The sequence below is a fragment of the Pseudophryne corroboree genome, chromosome 5 (assembly GCF_028390025.1).
Source record: "Pseudophryne corroboree isolate aPseCor3 chromosome 5, aPseCor3.hap2, whole genome shotgun sequence".
Classification (NCBI taxonomy): Eukaryota; Metazoa; Chordata; class Amphibia; order Anura; family Myobatrachidae; genus Pseudophryne; species Pseudophryne corroboree.
This window is the reverse complement of record NC_086448.1, coordinates 15,119,967-15,138,369: the sequence shown is the minus strand read 5'-3', so window position 1 is coordinate 15,138,369 and position 18,403 is coordinate 15,119,967. Positions and strand designations below refer to the sequence as shown.

The following is an 18,403-nucleotide window of genomic DNA, read 5'->3' as shown; positions in this document are numbered from 1 at the left end:
TTAGTACAGCCCCTAGTTACATCTCAGGATATGTTAGGGGTACCCCCTGAGTACAGCCCCCCTTGTTACATCTCAGGATATATTAGGGGTACCCCCTGAGTACAGCCCCCCTAGTTACATCTCAGGATAGATTAGGGGTACACTCTGAGTACAGCCCCCTAGTTACATCTCAAGGTATATTAGGGGTACACCCTGAGTACAGCCCCCCTAGTTACATCTCAGGATATATTAGGGGTACACCCTGAGTACAGCCCCCTAGTTACATCTCAGGGTATATTAGTGGTACCCCCTGAGTACAGCCCCCCTAGTTACATCTCAGGGTATATTAGGGGTACACCCTGAGTACAGCCCCCCTCATTACATCTCAGGATATGTTAGGGGTACCCCCTGAGTACAGCCCCCCTAGTTACATCTCAGGATATATTAGCGGTACACCCTGAGTACAGCCCCCCCTAGTTACATCTCAGGATATGTTAGGGGTACCCCCTCAGCACAGCCCCCCTAGTTACATCTCAGGATATATTAGGGGTACACCCTGAGTACAGCCCCCTAGTTACATCTCAGGATATGTTAGGGGTACTCCCTCAGTACAGCCCCCTAGTTACATCTCAGGGTATATTAGGTGTACTCCCTCAGTACAGCCCCCCTAGTTACATCTCAGGATATGTTCGGGGTACCCCCTGAGTACAGCCCCCTAGTTACATCTCAGGATATGTTAGGGGTACCCCCTGAGTACAGCCCCCTAGTTACATCTCAGGATATATTAGGGGTACCCCCTGAGTACAGCCCCCTAGTTACATCTCAGGATATGTTAGGGGTACCCCCTGAGTACAGCCCCCTAGTTACATCTCAGGATATGTTAGGGGTACACCCTGAGTACAGCCCCCTAGTTACATCTCAGGATATATTAGGGGTACCCCCTGAGTACAGCCCCCTAGTTACATCTCAGGATATATTAGGGGTACCCCCTGAGTACAGCCCCCTAGTTACATCTCAGGATATATTAGGGGTACCCCCTGAGTACAGCCCCCTAGTTACATCTCAGGATATATTAGGGGTACCCCCTGAGTACAGCCCCCTAGTTACATCTCAGGATATATTAGGGGTACCCCCTGAGTACAGCCCCCCTAGTTACATCTCAGGATATATTAGGGGTACCCCCTGAGTACAGCCCCCTAGTTACATCTCAGGATATATTAGGGGTACACCCTGAGTACAGCCCCCCTAGTTACATCTCAGGATATATTCAGGGTACTCCCTCAGTACAGCCCCCCTAGTTACATTTCAGGATATATTAGGGGTACCCCCTGAGTACTGCCCTTCTAGTTACATATCAGGATATATTAGGGGTACACCTCAGTACAGCCCCCTAGTTACATATCAGGATATATTAGGGGTACCCCCTGAGTACTGCCCTTCTAGTTACATATCAGGATATATTAGGGGTACACCTCAGTACAGCCCCCCTAGTTACATATCAGGATATATTAGGGGTACCCCCTGAGTACTGCCCCCTAGTTACATTTCAGGATATATTAGGGGTACACCCTGAGTACAGCCCCCCTAGTTACATCTCAGGATATGTTAGGGGTACACCCTGAGTACAGCCCCCTAGTTACATCTCAGGATATATTAGGGGTACACCTCAGTACAGCCCCCCCTAGTTGCATATCAGGATATATTAGGGGTACCCCCTGAGTACAGCCCCCCTAGTTACATATCAGGATATATTAGGGGTACACCTCAGTACAGCCCCCCTAGTTACATCTCAGGATATATTAGGGGTACCCTCTGAGTACTGCCCCCTAGTTACATTTCAGGATATGTTAGGGGTACACCCTGAGTACAGCCCCCCTAGTTACATCTCAGGATATGTTAGGGGTACTCCCTGAGTACAGCCCCCTAGTTACATCTCAGGATATATTAGGGGTACCCCCTGAGTACAGCCCCCCTAGTTACATCTATATTAGGGTGACTACCCCGGTAACCTCTCTCCGTACCCCGCAGGTTCTCCGGAACGACGTGCTGTCTCACTCCCGCACAGTGCAGTCAGTGGATGAAGCTGGACGGGGCATCTTGCTGACTTCCCTCAGTGATGGGACGGACACTCTGCAGTACAGGCTGAGGGAAATGAACCAGCTCTGGGAGTTTGTGCAGAGTGAAACCGAGAGACGTCAGCTGGAGCTGGAGAACGACCTCAGCCGGGTAATATCACACAGCATATATCATTATTACTAATAACCTTTATTTCTAGGGCACAGTCTACATTATTTCATTTATTAACAGTCTCTTATATAGCGCAGCATATTCCGTTGCACTAATATAGGATCAGGAGTAGCGCCTCTTGCCACGACGGCGGCGGCGGCGCCCTCGGGGCAGCGGCGCCCCAGGCAAAAAGCCTGCGTGCCCGTGGCAAGAGCCGCTACTGCATGGTAGGGCATTCCACAGAATGGGTGCAGCCCGAAGAGAGTCCTGTAATTTTGAGTGAGGGCAAGTAATGCGTGTGGATGAGAGACGCAGATCTTGTGCAGAGCGAAGAGGTCGGGTAGCCAGATACCGTAGGATGAGAGAAGAGATGTACATAGGTGTAGTTTGGTTAATGGCCTTGTGTGTGCGTAAAAATATTTTACATAGAATACAATTGAATACAGGTAACTAATGGATGAATATTATTTTTATTATAGTATAGTACAGCTTGGTTCTCGTATACAGAAAACACACAGACATTTGTATAGAGTATACGGTAATATTAAACTAGTCACTTTACCGTATATCTGAAATCTCGTGAAATCTCATTATCCTGAAGGAGTTACTGCCATCTGCTGGCTTTTAGTGGTAATGCAGCAGTTGTTTTTCCGTTGTTATTATAGCAAAGATACAGGTTACGCCAGTGACGAGCAGTCAGGGTGGGCAGAGAACCATAGGTGTGCGCAGGGGGGGTGCCTGGTACGCACAGGCACCCCCTAATGTCTGGCACCCCGATCTCACATGCCTGATGCAGCGATTGCCGAGCAGGCTGATTACTGTCCCCTCTGCTCTGCACCCTGCAGGACTGCATTACTGACCGGACGCCTGGGTTAATCAAGGGTGCCACTGCCACTGGATTTCAAATTCCCAGCTCCACCTCTATGTACAAAAACAGTGTGAAGTGATGTGATTACGTCATGCTGCTCGCACGTCCATCCGTCACATGCCCACCTCTCTCCTTCTATGCTATGCCAACGCCAGCCACTGATGAGGAGCAGCATGCAGCCAGCGTTCCTCTTAGGAAGACAAATTCAATACTGGCAGATGGCCGGCAGCAGCTTTGACACGTCACTCGTTTTTCCAGCAGCAGCAGCAGTAACTAGTCTGCGACTGTCAGTGTCAGTGAGTGACTGACTTGTCAGTAAGCTGCTGCAGCTTGCAGGGGAAAGAGAGGGGGAGCCAGACAAGGCTGAGGAGGAGCATTGTAATTGCATGAGTGCCATCAGGGGTGTTTGGTGCACACCACAACATCTGACAATGTATCTGCTTTATTAGGATTGGTACAAAGGTGGATATTTTATATGCGTTGACCATCAATAGATGGTGCTAGACACGCCCAAAAGGCGGTGCTAGACACACCCCTCCGACGGTGCACCCCTTAATAAAATGTGCTGCGCACGCCAGTGCAGAGAACCCTCACCTGTCAGTATACTCCAGAGTGTTGACTATAGAAATTATGAGAATAATACAAAGTAGATATTTATAACTTTGACTTCTGAGCTACGGAATAATGATATCGCTCAGGGCTATCCTATTAACCCCTGATAAGCCGGCACGAGCTGCTGCTTATCGGGGCTTTTGCGTACCGCACTGGGCGCCAGCTCCTGACAGCTCCCGGTATAGCGCTCCCCCTACTTAATGTGACCGGGGGCGAGGGAAGAGGGCACTGCGCCCTCCCTGCAGTCCCAGTCTGCTGCTGCCGCAGCGGGCACAGGACACTGCAGTTTGCCGCAGTTATTTGGGATTTTGTTTCTCCCGCCTCAGGCAGGTGAATCCAAATTCCCGGAAACATTTGGGCTGTTTCTCTTGAAAACACCCAAGTTACACTGAACCCGTGTTTTCGGGAGAAACTGCATTTTTTTTTTACGGGCGATTGAATAGGATAGTAGAGATGAGCGCCTGAAATTTTTCGGGTTTTGTGTTTTGGTTTTGGGTTCGGTTCCGCGGCCGTGTTTTGGGTTCGAACGCGTTTTGGCAAAACCTCACCGAATTATTTTTGTCGGATTCGGGTGTGTTTTGGATTCGGGTGTTTTTTTCCAAAAACACTAAAAAACAGCTTAAATCATAGAATTTGGGGGTCATTTTGATCCCAAAGTATTATTAACCTCAAAAACCATAATTTACACTCATTTTCAGTCTATTCTGAATACCTCACACCTCACAATATTATTTTTAGTCCTAAAATTTGCACAGAGGTCGCTGTGTGAGTAAGATAAGCGACCCTAGTGGCCGACACAAACACCGGGCCCATCTAGGAGTGGCACTGCAGTGTCACGCAGGATGTCCCTTCCAAAAAACCCTCCCCAAACAGCACATGACGCAAAGAAAAAAAGAGGCGCAATGAGGTAGCTGTGTGAGTAAGATTAGCGACCCTAGTGGCCGACACAAACACCGGGCCCATCTAGGAGTGGCACTGCAGTGTCACGCAGGATGGCCCTTCCAAAAAACCCTCCCCAAACAGCACATGACGCAAAGAAAAAAAGAGGCGCAATGAGGTAGCTGACTGTGTGAGTAAGATTAGCGACCCTAGTGGCCGACACAAACACCGGGCCCATCTAGGAGTGGCACTGCAGTGTCACGCAGGATGTCCCTTCCAAAAAACCCTCCCCAAACAGCACATGACGCAAAGAAAAAAAGAGGCGCAATGAGGTAGCTGTGTGAGTAAGATTAGCGACCCTAGTGGCCGACACAAACACCGGGCACATCTAGGAGTGGCACTGCAGTGTCACGCAGGATGTCCCTTCCAAAAAACCCTCCCCAAACAGCACATGACGCAAAGAAAAAAAGAGGCGCAATGAGGTAGCTGTGTGAGTAAGATTAGCGACCCTAGTGGCCGACACAAACACCGGGCCCATCTAGGAGTGGCACTGCAGTGTCACGCAGGATGTCCCTTCCAAAAAACCCTCCCCAATCAGCACATGATGCAAAGAAAAAGAAAAGAAAAAAGAGGTGCAAGATGGAATTATCCTTGGGCCCTCCCACCCACCCTTATGTTGTATAAACAAAACAGGACATGCACACTTTAACCAACCCATCATTTCAGTGACAGGGTCTGCCACACGACTGTGACTGATATGACGGGTTGGTTTGGACCCCCCCCAAAAAAGAAGCAATTAATCTCTCCTTGCACAAACTGGCTCTACAGAGGCAAGATGTCCAGCTCATCTTCACCCTCCGATATATCACCGTGTACATCCCCCTCCTCACAGATTATCAATTCGTCCCCACTGGAATCCACCATCTCAGCTCCCTGTGTACTTTGTGGAGGCAATTGCTGCTGGTCAATGTCTCCGCGGAGGAATTGATTATAATTCATTTTAATGAACATCATCTTCTCCACATTTTCTGGATGTAACCTCGTACGCCGATTGCTGACAAGGTGAGCGGCGGCACTAAACACTCTTTCGGAGTACACACTTGTGGGAGGGCAACTTAGGTAGAATAAAGCCAGTTTGTGCAAGGGCCTCCAAATTGCCTCTTTTTCCTGCCAGTATAAGTACGGACTGTGTGACGTGCCTACTTGGATGCGGTCACTCATATAATCCTCCACCATTCTATCAATGTTGAGAGAATCATATGCAGTGACAGTAGACGACATGTCCGTAATCGTTGTCAGGTCCTTCAGTCCGGACCAGATGTCAGCATCAGCAGTCGCTCCAGACTGCCCTGCATCACCGCCAGCGGGTGGGCTCGGAATTCTGAGCCTTTTCCTCGCACCCCCAGTTGCGGGAGAATGTGAAGGAGGAGATGTTGACAGGTCGCGTTCCGCTTGACTTGACAATTTTGTCACCAGCAGGTCTTTCAACCCCAGCAGACCTGTGTCTGCCGGAAAGAGAGATCCAAGGTAGGCTTTAAATCTAGGATCGAGCACGGTGGCCAAAATGTAGTGCTCTGATTTCAACAGATTGACCACCCGTGAATCCTTGTTAAGCGAATTAAGGGCTGCATCCACAAGTCCCACATGCCTAGCGGAATCGCTCCCTTTTAGCTCCTTCTTCAATGCCTCCAGCTTCTTCTGCAAAAGCCTGATGAGGGGAATGACCTGACTCAGGCTGGCAGTGTCTGAACTGACTTCACGTGTGGCAAGTTCAAAGGGCATCAGAACCTTGCACAACGTTGAAATCATTCTCCACTGCACTTGAGACAGGTGCATTCCATCTCCTATATCGTGCTCAATTGTATAGGCTTGAATGGCCTTTTGCTGCTCCTCCAACCTCTGAAGCATATAGAGGGTTGAATTCCACCTCGTTACCACTTCTTGCTTCAGATGATGGCAGGGCAGGTTCAGTAGTTTTTGGTGGTGCTCCAGTCTTCTGTACGTGGTGCCTGTACGCCGAAAGTGTCCCGCAATTTTTCTGGCCACCGACAGCATCTCTTGCACGCCCCTGTCGTTTTTAAAAAAATTCTGCACCACCAAATTCAAGGTATGTGCAAAACATGGGACGTGCTGGAATTTGCCCATATTTAATGCACACACAATATTGCTGGCGTTGTCCGATGCCACAAATCCACAGGAGAGTCCAATTGGGGTAAGCCATTCCGCGATGATCTTCCTCAGTTGCCGTAAGAGGTTTTCAGCTGTGTGCGTATTCTGGAAAGCGGTGATACAAAGCGTAGCCTGCCTAGGAAAGAGTTGGCGTTTGCGAGATGCTGCTACTGGTGCCGCCGCTGCTGTTCTTGCGGCGGGAGTCCATACATCTACCCAGTGGGCTGTCACAGTCATATAGTCCTGACCCTGCCCTGCTCCACTTGTCCACATGTCCGTGGTTAAGTGGACATTGGGTACAACTGCATTTTTTAGGAGACTGGTGAGTCTTTTTCTGACGTCCGTGTACATTCTCGGTATCGCCTGCCTAGAGAAGTGGAACCTAGATGGTATTTGGTAACGGGGGCACACTGCCTCAATAAATTGTCTAGTTCCCTGTGAACTAACGGCGGATACCGGACGCACGTCTAACACCAACATAGTTGTCAAGGACTCAGTTATCCGCTTTGCAGTAGGATGACTGCTGTGATATTTCATCTTCCTCGCAAAGGACTGTTGAACAGTCAATTGCTTACTGGAAGTAGTACAAGTGGGCTTACGACTTCCCCTCTGGGATGACCATCGACTCCCAGCGGCAACAACAGCAGCGCCAGCAGCAGTAGGCGTTACACGCAAGGATGCATCGGAGGAATCCCAGGCAGGAGAGGACTCGTCAGACTTGCCAGTGACATGGCCTGCAGGACTATTGGCATTCCTGGGGAAGGAGGAAATTGACACTGAGGGAGTTGGTGGGGTGGTTTGCGTGAGCTTGGTTACAAGAGGAAGGGATTTACTGGTCAGTGGACTGCTTCCGCTGTCACCCAAAGTTTTTGAACTTGTCACTGACTTATTATGAATGCGCTGCAGGTGACGTATAAGGGAGGATGTTCCGAGGTGGTTAACGTCCTTACCCCTACTTATTACAGCTTGACAAAGGGAACACACGGCTTGACACCTGTTGTCCGCATTTCTGGTGAAATACCTCCACACCGAAGAGCTGATTTTTTTGGTATTTTCACCTGGCATGTCAACGGCCATATTCCTCCCACGGACAACAGGTGTCTCCCCGGGTGCCTGACTTAAACAAACCACCTCACCATCAGAATCCTCCTGGTCAATTTCCTCCCCAGCGCCAGCAACACCCATATCCTCCTCATCCTGGTGTACTTCAACACTGACATCTTCAATCTGACTATCAGGAACTGGACTGCGGGTGCTCCTTCCAGCACTTGCAGGGGGCGTGCAAATGGTGGAAGGCGCATGCTCTTCACGTCCAGTGTTGGGAAGGTCAGGCATCGCAACCGACACAATTGGACTCTCCTTGTGGATTTGGGATTTCAAAGAACGCACAGTTCTTTGCGGTGCTTTTGCCAGCTTGAGTCTTTTCAGTTTTCTAGCGAGAGGCTGAGTGCTTCCATCCTCATGTGAAGCTGAACCACTAGCCATGAACATAGGCCAGGGCCTCAGCCGTTCCTTGCCACTCCGTGTGGTAAATGGCATATTGGCAAGTTTACGCTTCTCCTCCGACAATTTTATTTTAGGTTTTGGAGTCCTTTTTTTACTGATATTTGGTGTTTTGGTTTTGACATGCTCTGTACTATGCCATTGGGCATCGGCCTTGGCAGACGACGTTGCTGGCATTTCATCGTCTCGGCCATGACTAGTGGCAGCAGCTTCAGCACGAGGTGGAAGTGGATCTTGATCTTTCCCTAATTTTGGAACCTCAACATTTTTGTTCTCCATATTTTAATAGGCACAACTAAAAGGCACCTCAGGTAAACAATGGAGATGGATGGATTGGATACTAGTATACAATTATGGACGGGCTGCCGAGTGCCGACACAGAGGTAGCCACAGCCGTGAACTACCGCACTGTACTGTGTCTGCTGCTAATATATAGACTGGTTGATAAAGAGATAGTATACTCGTAACTAGTATGTATGTATAAAGAAAGAAAAAAAAACCACGGTTAGGTCACTGGTATATACAATTATGGACGGGCTGCCGAATGCCGACACAGAGGTAGCCACAGCCGTGAACTACCGCACTGTACTGTGTCTGCTGCTAATATATAGACTGGTTGATAAAGAGATAGTATACTCGTAACTAGTATGTATGTATAAAGAAAGAAAAAAAAACCACGGTTAGGTGGTATATACAATTATGGACGGGCTGCCGAGTGCCGACACAGAGGTAGCCACAGCCGTGAACTACCGCACTGTACTGTGTCTGCTGCTAATATATAGACTGGTTGATAAAGAGATAGTATACTCGTAACTAGTATGTATGTATAAAGAAAGAAAAAAAAACCACGGTTAGGTCACTGGTATATACAATTATGGACGGGCTGCCGAGTGCCGACACAGAGGTAGCCACAGCCGTGAACTACCGCACTGTACTGTGTCTGCTGCTAATATATAGACTGGTTGATAAAGAGATAGTATACTCGTAACTAGTATGTATGTATAAAGAAAGAAAAAAAAACCACGGTTAGGTCACTGGTATATACAATTATGGACGGGCTGCCGAGTGCCGACACAGAGGTAGCCACAGCCGTGAACTACCGCACTGTACTGTGTCTGCTGCTAATATATAGACTGGTTGATAAAGAGATAGTATACTCGTAACTAGTATGTATGTATAAAGAAAGAAAAAAAAACCACGGTTAGGTCACTGGTATATACAATTATGGACGGGCTGCCGAGTGCCGACACAGAGGTAGCCACAGCCGTGAACTACCGCACTGTACTGTGTCTGCTGCTAATATATAGACTGGTTGATAAAGAGATAGTATACTCGTAACTAGTATGTATGTATAAAGAAAGAAAAAAAAACCACGGTTAGGTCACTGGTATATACAATTATGGACGGGCTGCCGAGTGCCGACACAGAGGTAGCCACAGCCGTGAACTACCGCACTGTACTGTGTCTGCTGCTAATATATAGACTGGTTGATAAAGAGATAGTATACTCGTAACTAGTATGTATGTATAAAGAAAGAAAAAAAAACCACGGTTAGGTCACTGGTATAATAAGAATTTACTTACCGATAATTCTATTTCTCGGAGTCCGTAGTGGATGCTGGGGTTCCTGAAAGGACCATGGGGAATAGCGGCTCCGCAGGAGACAGGGCACAAAAAAGCAAAGCTTTAGGATCAGGTGGTGTGCACTGGCTCCTCCCCCTATGACCCTCCTCCAAGCCAGTTAGGTACTGTGCCCGGACGAGCGTACACAATAAGGGAGGAATTTTGAATCCCGGGTAAGACTCATACCAGCCACACCAATCACACCGTACAACTTGTGATCTAAACCCAGTTAACAGTATGATAACAGCGGAGCCTCTGAAAAGATGGCTCACAACAATAATAACCCGATTTTTGTAACTATGTACAAGTATTGCAGATAATCCGCACTTGGGATGGGCGCCCAGCATCCACTACGGACTCCGAGAAATAGAATTATCGGTAAGTAAATTCTTATTTTCTCTATCGTCCTAGTGGATGCTGGGGTTCCTGAAAGGACCATGGGGATTATACCAAAGCTCCCAAACGGGCGGGAGAGTGCGGATGACTCTGCAGCACCGAATGAGAGAACTCCAGGTCCTCTTTTGCCAGGATATCAAATTTGTAGAAATTTACAAACGTGTTCTCCCCTGACCACGTAGCTGCTCGGCAGAGTTGTAATGCCGAGACCTCTCGGGCAGCCGCCCAAGATGAGCCCACCTTCCTTGTGGAATGGGCCTTAACCGATTTAGACTGTGGCAGGCCTGCCTCAGAATGTGCAAGTTGAATTGTGTTACAAATTCAACGAGCAATCGACTGCTTAGAAGCAGGCGCACCCAACTTGTTGGGTGCATACAGTATAAACAGCGAGTCAGATTTTCTGACTCCAGCTGTCCTGGAACATATTTTCAGGGCCCTGACAACTTCTAGCAACTTGGAGTCCTCCAAGTCCCTAGTAGGTGCAAGGCACCACAATAAGCTGGTTCAGGTGAAACACTGACACCACCTTAGGGAGAGAACTGGGGACGAGTCCGCAGCTCTGCCCTGTCCGAATGGACAAACAGATATGGGCTTTTTTGAGAAAAAACCACCAATTTGACACTCGCCTGGTCCAGGCCAGGGCCAAGAGCATGGTCACTTTTTATGTGAGATGCTTCAAATCCACATATTTGACTGGTTTTAAACCAATGTGATTTGAGGAATCCCAGAACTACGTTGAGATCCCACAGTGCCACTGGAGGCACAAAAAAGGGTTTTGTATATGCAATACTCCCTTGACAAACTTCTGGACTTCAGGAACTGAAGCCAATTCTTTCTGGAAGAAAATTTACAGGGCCGAATTTGAACCTTAATGGACCCCAATTTGAGGCCCATAGACACTCCTGTTTGCAGGAAATGCAGGAAACGACCGAGTTGAAATTTCTTTGTGGGGCCTTCCTGGCCTCACACCACGCAACATATTTTCGCCACACGTGGTGATAATGTTGTGCGGTCACCTCCTTTCTGGCTTTGACCAGGGTAGGAATGACCTCTTCCGGAATGCCTTTTTTCCCTTAGGATCCGGCTTTCCATCTCCATGCCGACAAACGCAGCTGCGGTAAGTCTTGGAACAGACATGGTACTTGCTGAAGCAAGTCCCTTCTTAGCGGCAGAGGCCATAAGACCTCTGTAAGCATCTCTTGAAGTTCCGGGTACCAAGTCCTCCTTGGCCAATCCGGAGCCATGAGTATAGTTCTTACTCCTCTACGTCTTATAATTCTCAGCACCTTAGGTATGAGAAGCAGAGGAGGGAACACATACACCGACTGGTACACCCACGGTGTTACCAGAACGTCCACATCTATTGCCTGAGGGTCTCTTGACCTGGCGCAATACCTGTCCCGTTTTTTGTTCAGACGGGACGCCATCATGTCCACCTTTGGTATTTCCCAACGGTTTACAATCATGTGGAAAAAACTTCTCAATGAAGTTTCCACTCTCCCGGGTGGAGGTCGTGCTGAGGAAGTCTGCTTCCCAGTTTCCATTCCCGGGATGAAAAACTGCTGACAGTGTTATCACATGATTTTCCGCCCAGCGAAAAGTCCTTGCAGTTTCTGCCATTGCCCTCCTGCTTCTTGTGTCGCCCTGTCTGTTTACGTGGGCGACTGCCGTGATGTTTTTCCCACTGGATCAATACCGGCTGACCTTGAAGCAGAGGTCTTGCTAAGCTTAGAGCATTATAAATTTACCCTTAGCTCCAGTATATTTATGTGGAGAAAAGTCTCCATACTTGATCACACTCCCTGGAAATTTTTCCCTTGTGTGACTGCTCCCCAGCCTCTCAGGCTGGGCTCCGTGGTTACCAGCATCCAATCCTGAATGCCGAATCTGCGGCCCTCTAGAAGATGAGCACTCTATAACCACCACAGGAGAGACACCCTTGTCCTTGGATATTGGGTTATCCGCTGATGCATCTGAAGATGCGATCCGGACCATTTGTCCAGCCGATCCCACTGAAAAGTTCTTACGTGAAATCTGCCGAATGGAATTGCTTCGTAGGAAGCCACCATTTTTACCAGGACCCTTGTGCAATGATGCACTGTTTTTAGGAGGTTCCTGACTTGCTCGGATAACTCCCTGGCTTTCTCTTCCGGGAGAAACACCTTTTTCTGGACTGTGTCCAGAATCATCCCTAGGCACAGCAGACGTGTCGTCGGGATCAGCTGCGATTTTGGAATATTTAGAATCCACCCGTGCTGATTGTAGCAGTATCCGAGATAGTGCTACTCCGACCTCCAACTGTTCCCTGGACTATGCCCCTATCAGGAGATCGTCCAAGTAAGGGATAATTTAGACGCCCTTTCTTCGAAGAAGAATCATCAATTCGGCCATTACCTTGGTAAAGACCCCGGGGTGCCGTGGACAATCCAAACGGCAGCGTCTGAAACTGATAGTGACAGTTCTGCACCACGAACCTGAGGTACCCTTAGTGAGAAGGGCAAATTTGGGACATAGAGGTAAGCATCCCTGATGTCCCGGGACACTATATAGTCCCCTTCTTCCTGGTTCGTTATCACTGCTCTGAGTGACTTCATCTTAATTTGAACCTTTGTAAGTGTTCAAAAAAAATTTTTTTTTTTTTTTTTTTTAGAATAAGTCTCACCTAGCCTTCTGGCTTCAGTACCACAATATAGTGTGGAATAATACCCCTTTTCTGTAGTAGGAGGGGTAATTTAATTGTCACCTGCTGGGAATACAGCTTGTGAATTTTTTCCCATACTACCTCCTTGTCGGAGGGAGACTTGGTAAAGCAGACTTCAGGAGCCTGCGAAGGGGAAACGTCTCGACATTCCCATCTGTACCCCCGGGATACTACTTGTAGGATCCAGGGGTCCTGTACGGTCTCAGCGCCATGCTGAGAACTTGTCAGACGCGGTGAAACGCTTCTGTTCCTGGGAATAGGCTGCCTGCTGCAGTCTTCTTCCCTTTCCTCTATCCCTGGGCAGATATGATCTTATAGGGACGAGAGGACTGAGGCTGAAAAGACGGTGTCTTTTTCTGCAGATATGTGACTTAGGGTAAAAAACGGTGGATTTTCCAGCAGTTGCCGTGACCACCAGGTCCGATGGACCGACCCCAAACAAGTCCTCTTCCTTTATACGGCCATACTGTGCCGTTTGGAATCTGCATCACCTGACCACTGTCGTGTCCATAACATCTTCTGGCAGTTATGGACATCGCGTTTATTCATGATGCCAGAGTGCAAATATCCCTCTGTGCATCTCGCATATATAGAAATGCTCTATAGTCAATAAAATACTGTCCCTGTCAAGGGTATCAATATTTTTAGTCAGGGAATCCGACCAAGCCACCCTAGCTCTGCACATCCAGGCTGAGGCGATCGCTGGCCGCAGTATAACACCAGTATGTGTGTATATACTTTTTATTATATTTTCCAGCCTTGTCAGCTGGTCCTTGAGGACGGCCCTATCTATAGACGGTACCGCCACTTGTTTTGATAAGCGTGTGAGCGCCTTATCCACCTTAAGGGGTGTTTCCCAACGCGCCCTAACTTCTGGCGGGAAAGGGTATACCGCCCATAATTTTCTATCGGGGGGAACCCACGCATCATCACACACTTTATTTAATTTATCTGATTCAGGAAAAACTATGGTAGTTTTTTCACATCCCACATAATACCCTCTTTTGTGGTACTTGTAGTATCAGAAATACGTAACACCTCCTTCATTGCCTTTAACGTGTGGCCCTAATAAGGAATACGTTTGTTTATTCACCGTCGACACTGGATTCAGTGTCCCTGTCTGTGTCTGTGTCGACCGACTAAAGTAAACGGGCGTTTTAAAACCCTTGACGGTGTTTTTGAGACGTCTGGACCGTACTAATTGTTTGTCGGCCGTCTCATGTCGTCAACCGACCTTGCAGCGTGTTGACATTATCACGTAATTTCCTAAATAAGCCATCCATTCCGGTGTCGACTCCCTAGAGAGTGACATCACCATTACAGGCAATTGCTCCGCCTCCTCACCAACATCGTCCTCCTACATGTCGACACACACGTACCGACACACAGCACACACACAGGGAATGCTCTGATAGAGGACAGGACCTACTAGCCCTTTGGAGAGACAGAGGGAGAGTTTGCCAGCACACACCAAAAACGCTATAATTATATAGGGACAACCTTATATAAGTGTTTTCCCTTATAGCATCTTAATATATATATAAGCATATCGCCAAATTAGTGCCCCCCCTCTCTGTTTTAACCCTGTTTCTGTAGTGCAGTGCAGGGGAGAGCCTGGGAGCCTTCCCTCCAGCCTTTCTGTGAGGGAAAATGGCGCTGTGTGCTGAGGAGATAGGCCCCGCCCCTTTTTCGGCGGCCTCGTCTCCCGCTCTTAACGGATTCTGGCAGGGGTTAAATATCTCCATATAGCCCCCGGAGGCTATATGTGAGGTATTTTTAGCCAAAATAGGTATTCATTTGCCTCCCAGGGCGCCCCCCTCCCAGCGCCCTGCACCCTCAGTGACTGCCGTGTGAAGTGTGCTGAGAGGAAAATGGCGCACAGCTGCAGTGCTGTGCGCTACCTTTAGAAGACTGAGGAGTCTTCTGCCGCCGATTCTGGACCTCTTCTTACTTCAGCATCTGCAAGGGGGCCGGCGGCAAGGCTCCGGTGACCATCCAGGCTGTACCTGTGATCGTCCCTCTGGAGCTGATGTCCAGTAGCAAAGAAGCCAATCCATCCTGCACGCAGGTGAGTTCACTTCTTCTCCCCTAAGTCCCTCGTTGCAGTGATCCTGTTGCCAGCAGGACTCACTGTAAAATAAAAAACCTAAGCTAAACTTTCCTAAGCAGCTCTTTAGGAGAGCCACCTAGATTGCACCCTTCTCGGCCGGGCACAAAAATCTAACTGGCTTGGAGGAGGGTCATAGGGGGAGGAGCCAGTGCACACCACCTGATCCTAAAGCTTTGCTTTTTTGTGCCCTGTCTCCTGCGGAGCCGCTATTCCCCATGGTCCTTTCAGGAACCCCAGCATCCACTAGGACGATAGAGAAATACAATTATGGACGGGCTGCCGAGTGCCGACACAGAGGTAGCCACAGCCGTGAACTACCGCACTGTACTGTGTCTGCTGCTAATATAGACTGGTTGATAAAGAGATAGTATACTACTAATATTATATACTGGTGGTCAGGTCACTGGTCACTAGTCACACTGGCAGTGGCACTCCTGCAGCAAAAGTGTGCACTGTTTAATTTTAATATAATATTATGTACTCCTGGCTCCTGCTATAACCTATAACTGGCACTGCAGTAGTGCTCCCCAGTCTCCCCCACAATTATAAGCTGTGTGAGCTGAGCAGTCAGACAGATATATAATATTATATATAGATAATAGATGATGCAGCACACTGGCCTGAGCCTGAGCAGTGCACACAGATATGGTATGTATGTGACTGAGTCACTGTGTGCTGTGTATCGCTTTTTTCAGGCAGAGAACGGATTATAAATAAAAGTGGTGGTCACTGGTCACTATCAGCAAAACTCTGCACTGTACACTACTGAGTACTCCTAATGCTCCCCAAAATTAGTAAATCAAGTGTCTAAACGGAGAGGACGCCAGCCACGTCCTCTCCCTATCAATCTCAATGCACGTGTGAAAATGGCGGCGACGCGCGGCTCCTTATATAGAATCCGAGTCTCGCGATAGAATCCGAGCCTCGCGAGAATCCGACAGCGTCATGATGACGTTCGGGCGCGCTCGGGTTAACCGAGCAAGGCGGGAAGATCCGAGTCGCTCGGACTCGTGAAAAAAAACATGAAGTTCTGGCGGGTTCGGATTCAGAGAAACCGAACCCGCTCATCTCTATAGGATAGCCTGTAAAAAAATTAAAAATAACACGGTGAAACATCGGGGAAAATCGCCACCGCTTTCTGCCACCGTTGTTTTACCGTAGGTAATAGGATACCGCCCGTAGACTTACCATACAGGGGACTACTGGAAAGGCGGTGATACTAAAGTGGTGGGAGGATGAGCCTTGGTGCGGCAGGTTACACGTTTGCAGACTGCGCTTATAAATAGTTTTGCCCACTTTACCCCACAGGTAGACACAACTCTAGTGTGCGAGAGCTGGCGTCACATTGATGTGTATGTGGCGGGGTATAAACTGGGGGCCGGACTGAGATGCGGGGCGGACTAGCCCTGTGCTGGGCGTCCCCCCGCATGTCTGAGTGCCTGACCGTAGCTATGCTAAATTTAGCACAGCTACGATCAACTCAAAATGACCCCCATTGTGTCATTGTGTCCACCTACATGCAGGCGGCACGCACAATGTGTCAGGTGTATACGCCTGTGACATACTGTACGCTCTGTTTTGTCCTCTTGTATAGCGAGTAACAGTTTTTATTGTACACCGTATGTACGTAATCTACAGCAATACCGCTCGTGTCCCTTCTCAGGTGCAGGATGTGACCCTGGAGATCACCGACCTCCTGCAGTGGCTGGAGCAGGTGGAGGCACGTCTGTCCTTATCCAAACCAGCCTGGGGGCACCCAGAATCCACCAGAGATGCTCTAACCAAACACCTGGTGAGAGACGCAGCAACTACTGTACACCCTGTCCACTGCCTCCTGCACTCTACCTGTTACCTGATACCCCGGCTCCTGCACTCTACATGTTACCTGATACCCTGGCTACTGCACTCTACCTGTTACCTGATTCCACTGCCTCCTGCACTCTACCTGTTACCTGATACCCTGGCTACTGCACTCTACCTGTTACCTGATACCCCGGCTCCTGCACTCTACCTGTTACCTGATTCCACTGCCTCCTGCACTCTACCTGTTACCTGATACCCCGGCTCCTGCACTCTACCTGTTACCTGATTCCACTGCCTCCTGCATTCTACCTGTTACCTGATACCCCGGCTCCTGCACTCTACCTGTTACCTGATTCCACTGCCTCCTGCACTCTACCTGATACCTGATACCCCGGCTCCTGCACTCTACCTGTTACCTGATTCCACTGCCTCCTGCATTCTACCTGTTACCTCATTCCTCTGCCTTCTGCACTCTACCTGTTACCTGATACCCCTGCTCTCTACCTGTTACCTGATACCCCTGCTCCTGCACTCTACCTGTTACCTGATTCCACTGCCTCCTGCACTCTACCTGTTACCTGATTCCTCTGCCTCCTGCACTCTACCTGTTACCTGATACCCCGGCTCCTGCACTCTACCTGTTACCTGATACCCCTGCCTCCTGCACTCTACCTGTTACCTGATACCCCGGCTCCTGCAGTCTACCTGTTACCTCATTCCTCTGCCTCCTGCACTCTACCTGTTACCTGATTCCTCTGCCTCCTGCACTCTACCTGTTACCTGATTCCTCTGCCTCCTGCACACTACCTGTTACCTGATTCCACTGCCTCCTGCACTCTACCTGTTACCTGATTCCTCTGCCTCCGGCACTCTACCTGTTACCTGATACCCCGGCTCCTGCACTCTACCTGTTACCTGATACCCCTGCCTCCTGCACTCTACCTGTTACCTGATACCCCGGCTCCAGCACTCTACCTGTTACCTCATTCCTCTGCCTCCTGCACTCTACCTGTTACCCAATTCCTCTGCCTCCTGCACTCTACCTGTTACCCGATTCCACTGCCTCCTGCACTCTACCTGTTACCTGATTCCTCTGCCTCCTGCACTCTACCTGTTACCTGATTCCTCTGCCTCCTGCACTCTACCTGTTACCTGATTCCCCTGCCTCCTGCACTCTACCTGTTACCTGATTCCCCTGCCTCCTGCACTCTACCTGTTACCTGATTCCTCTGCCTCCTGCACTCTACCTGTTACCTCATTCCCCAGCCTCCTGCACTCTACCTGTTACCTGATTCCACTGTCTCCTGCACTCTACCTGTTACCTCATTTCTCTGCCTCCTGCACTCTACCTGTTACCTGATTCCTCTTCCTCCTGCACTCTACCTGTTACCTCATTCCCCAGCCTCCTGCACTCTACCTGCTACCTGATTCCTCTGCCTCCTGCACTCTACCTGTTACCTCATTCCACTGCCTCCTGCACTCTACCTGTTTCCTCATTTCTCTGCTTCCTGCACTCTACCTGTTACCTGATTCCA

General features: G+C 49.1%; 1 protein-coding gene across 1 annotated transcript in view; it reads left to right on the top strand.

Moving 5' to 3' along the window:
* PLEC (plectin) overlaps nucleotides 1-18,403 on the top strand; it is a 647,147-nt gene that overhangs the window by 515,704 nt on the left and 113,040 nt on the right. The window contains exons 53-54 of the mRNA XM_063924739.1: nucleotides 2,008-2,205; nucleotides 16,729-16,857. Of these exons, the coding sequence (XP_063780809.1) occupies nucleotides 2,008-2,205; nucleotides 16,729-16,857 (327 nt within the window). The remainder of the gene's footprint in view (nucleotides 1-2,007; nucleotides 2,206-16,728; nucleotides 16,858-18,403) is intronic.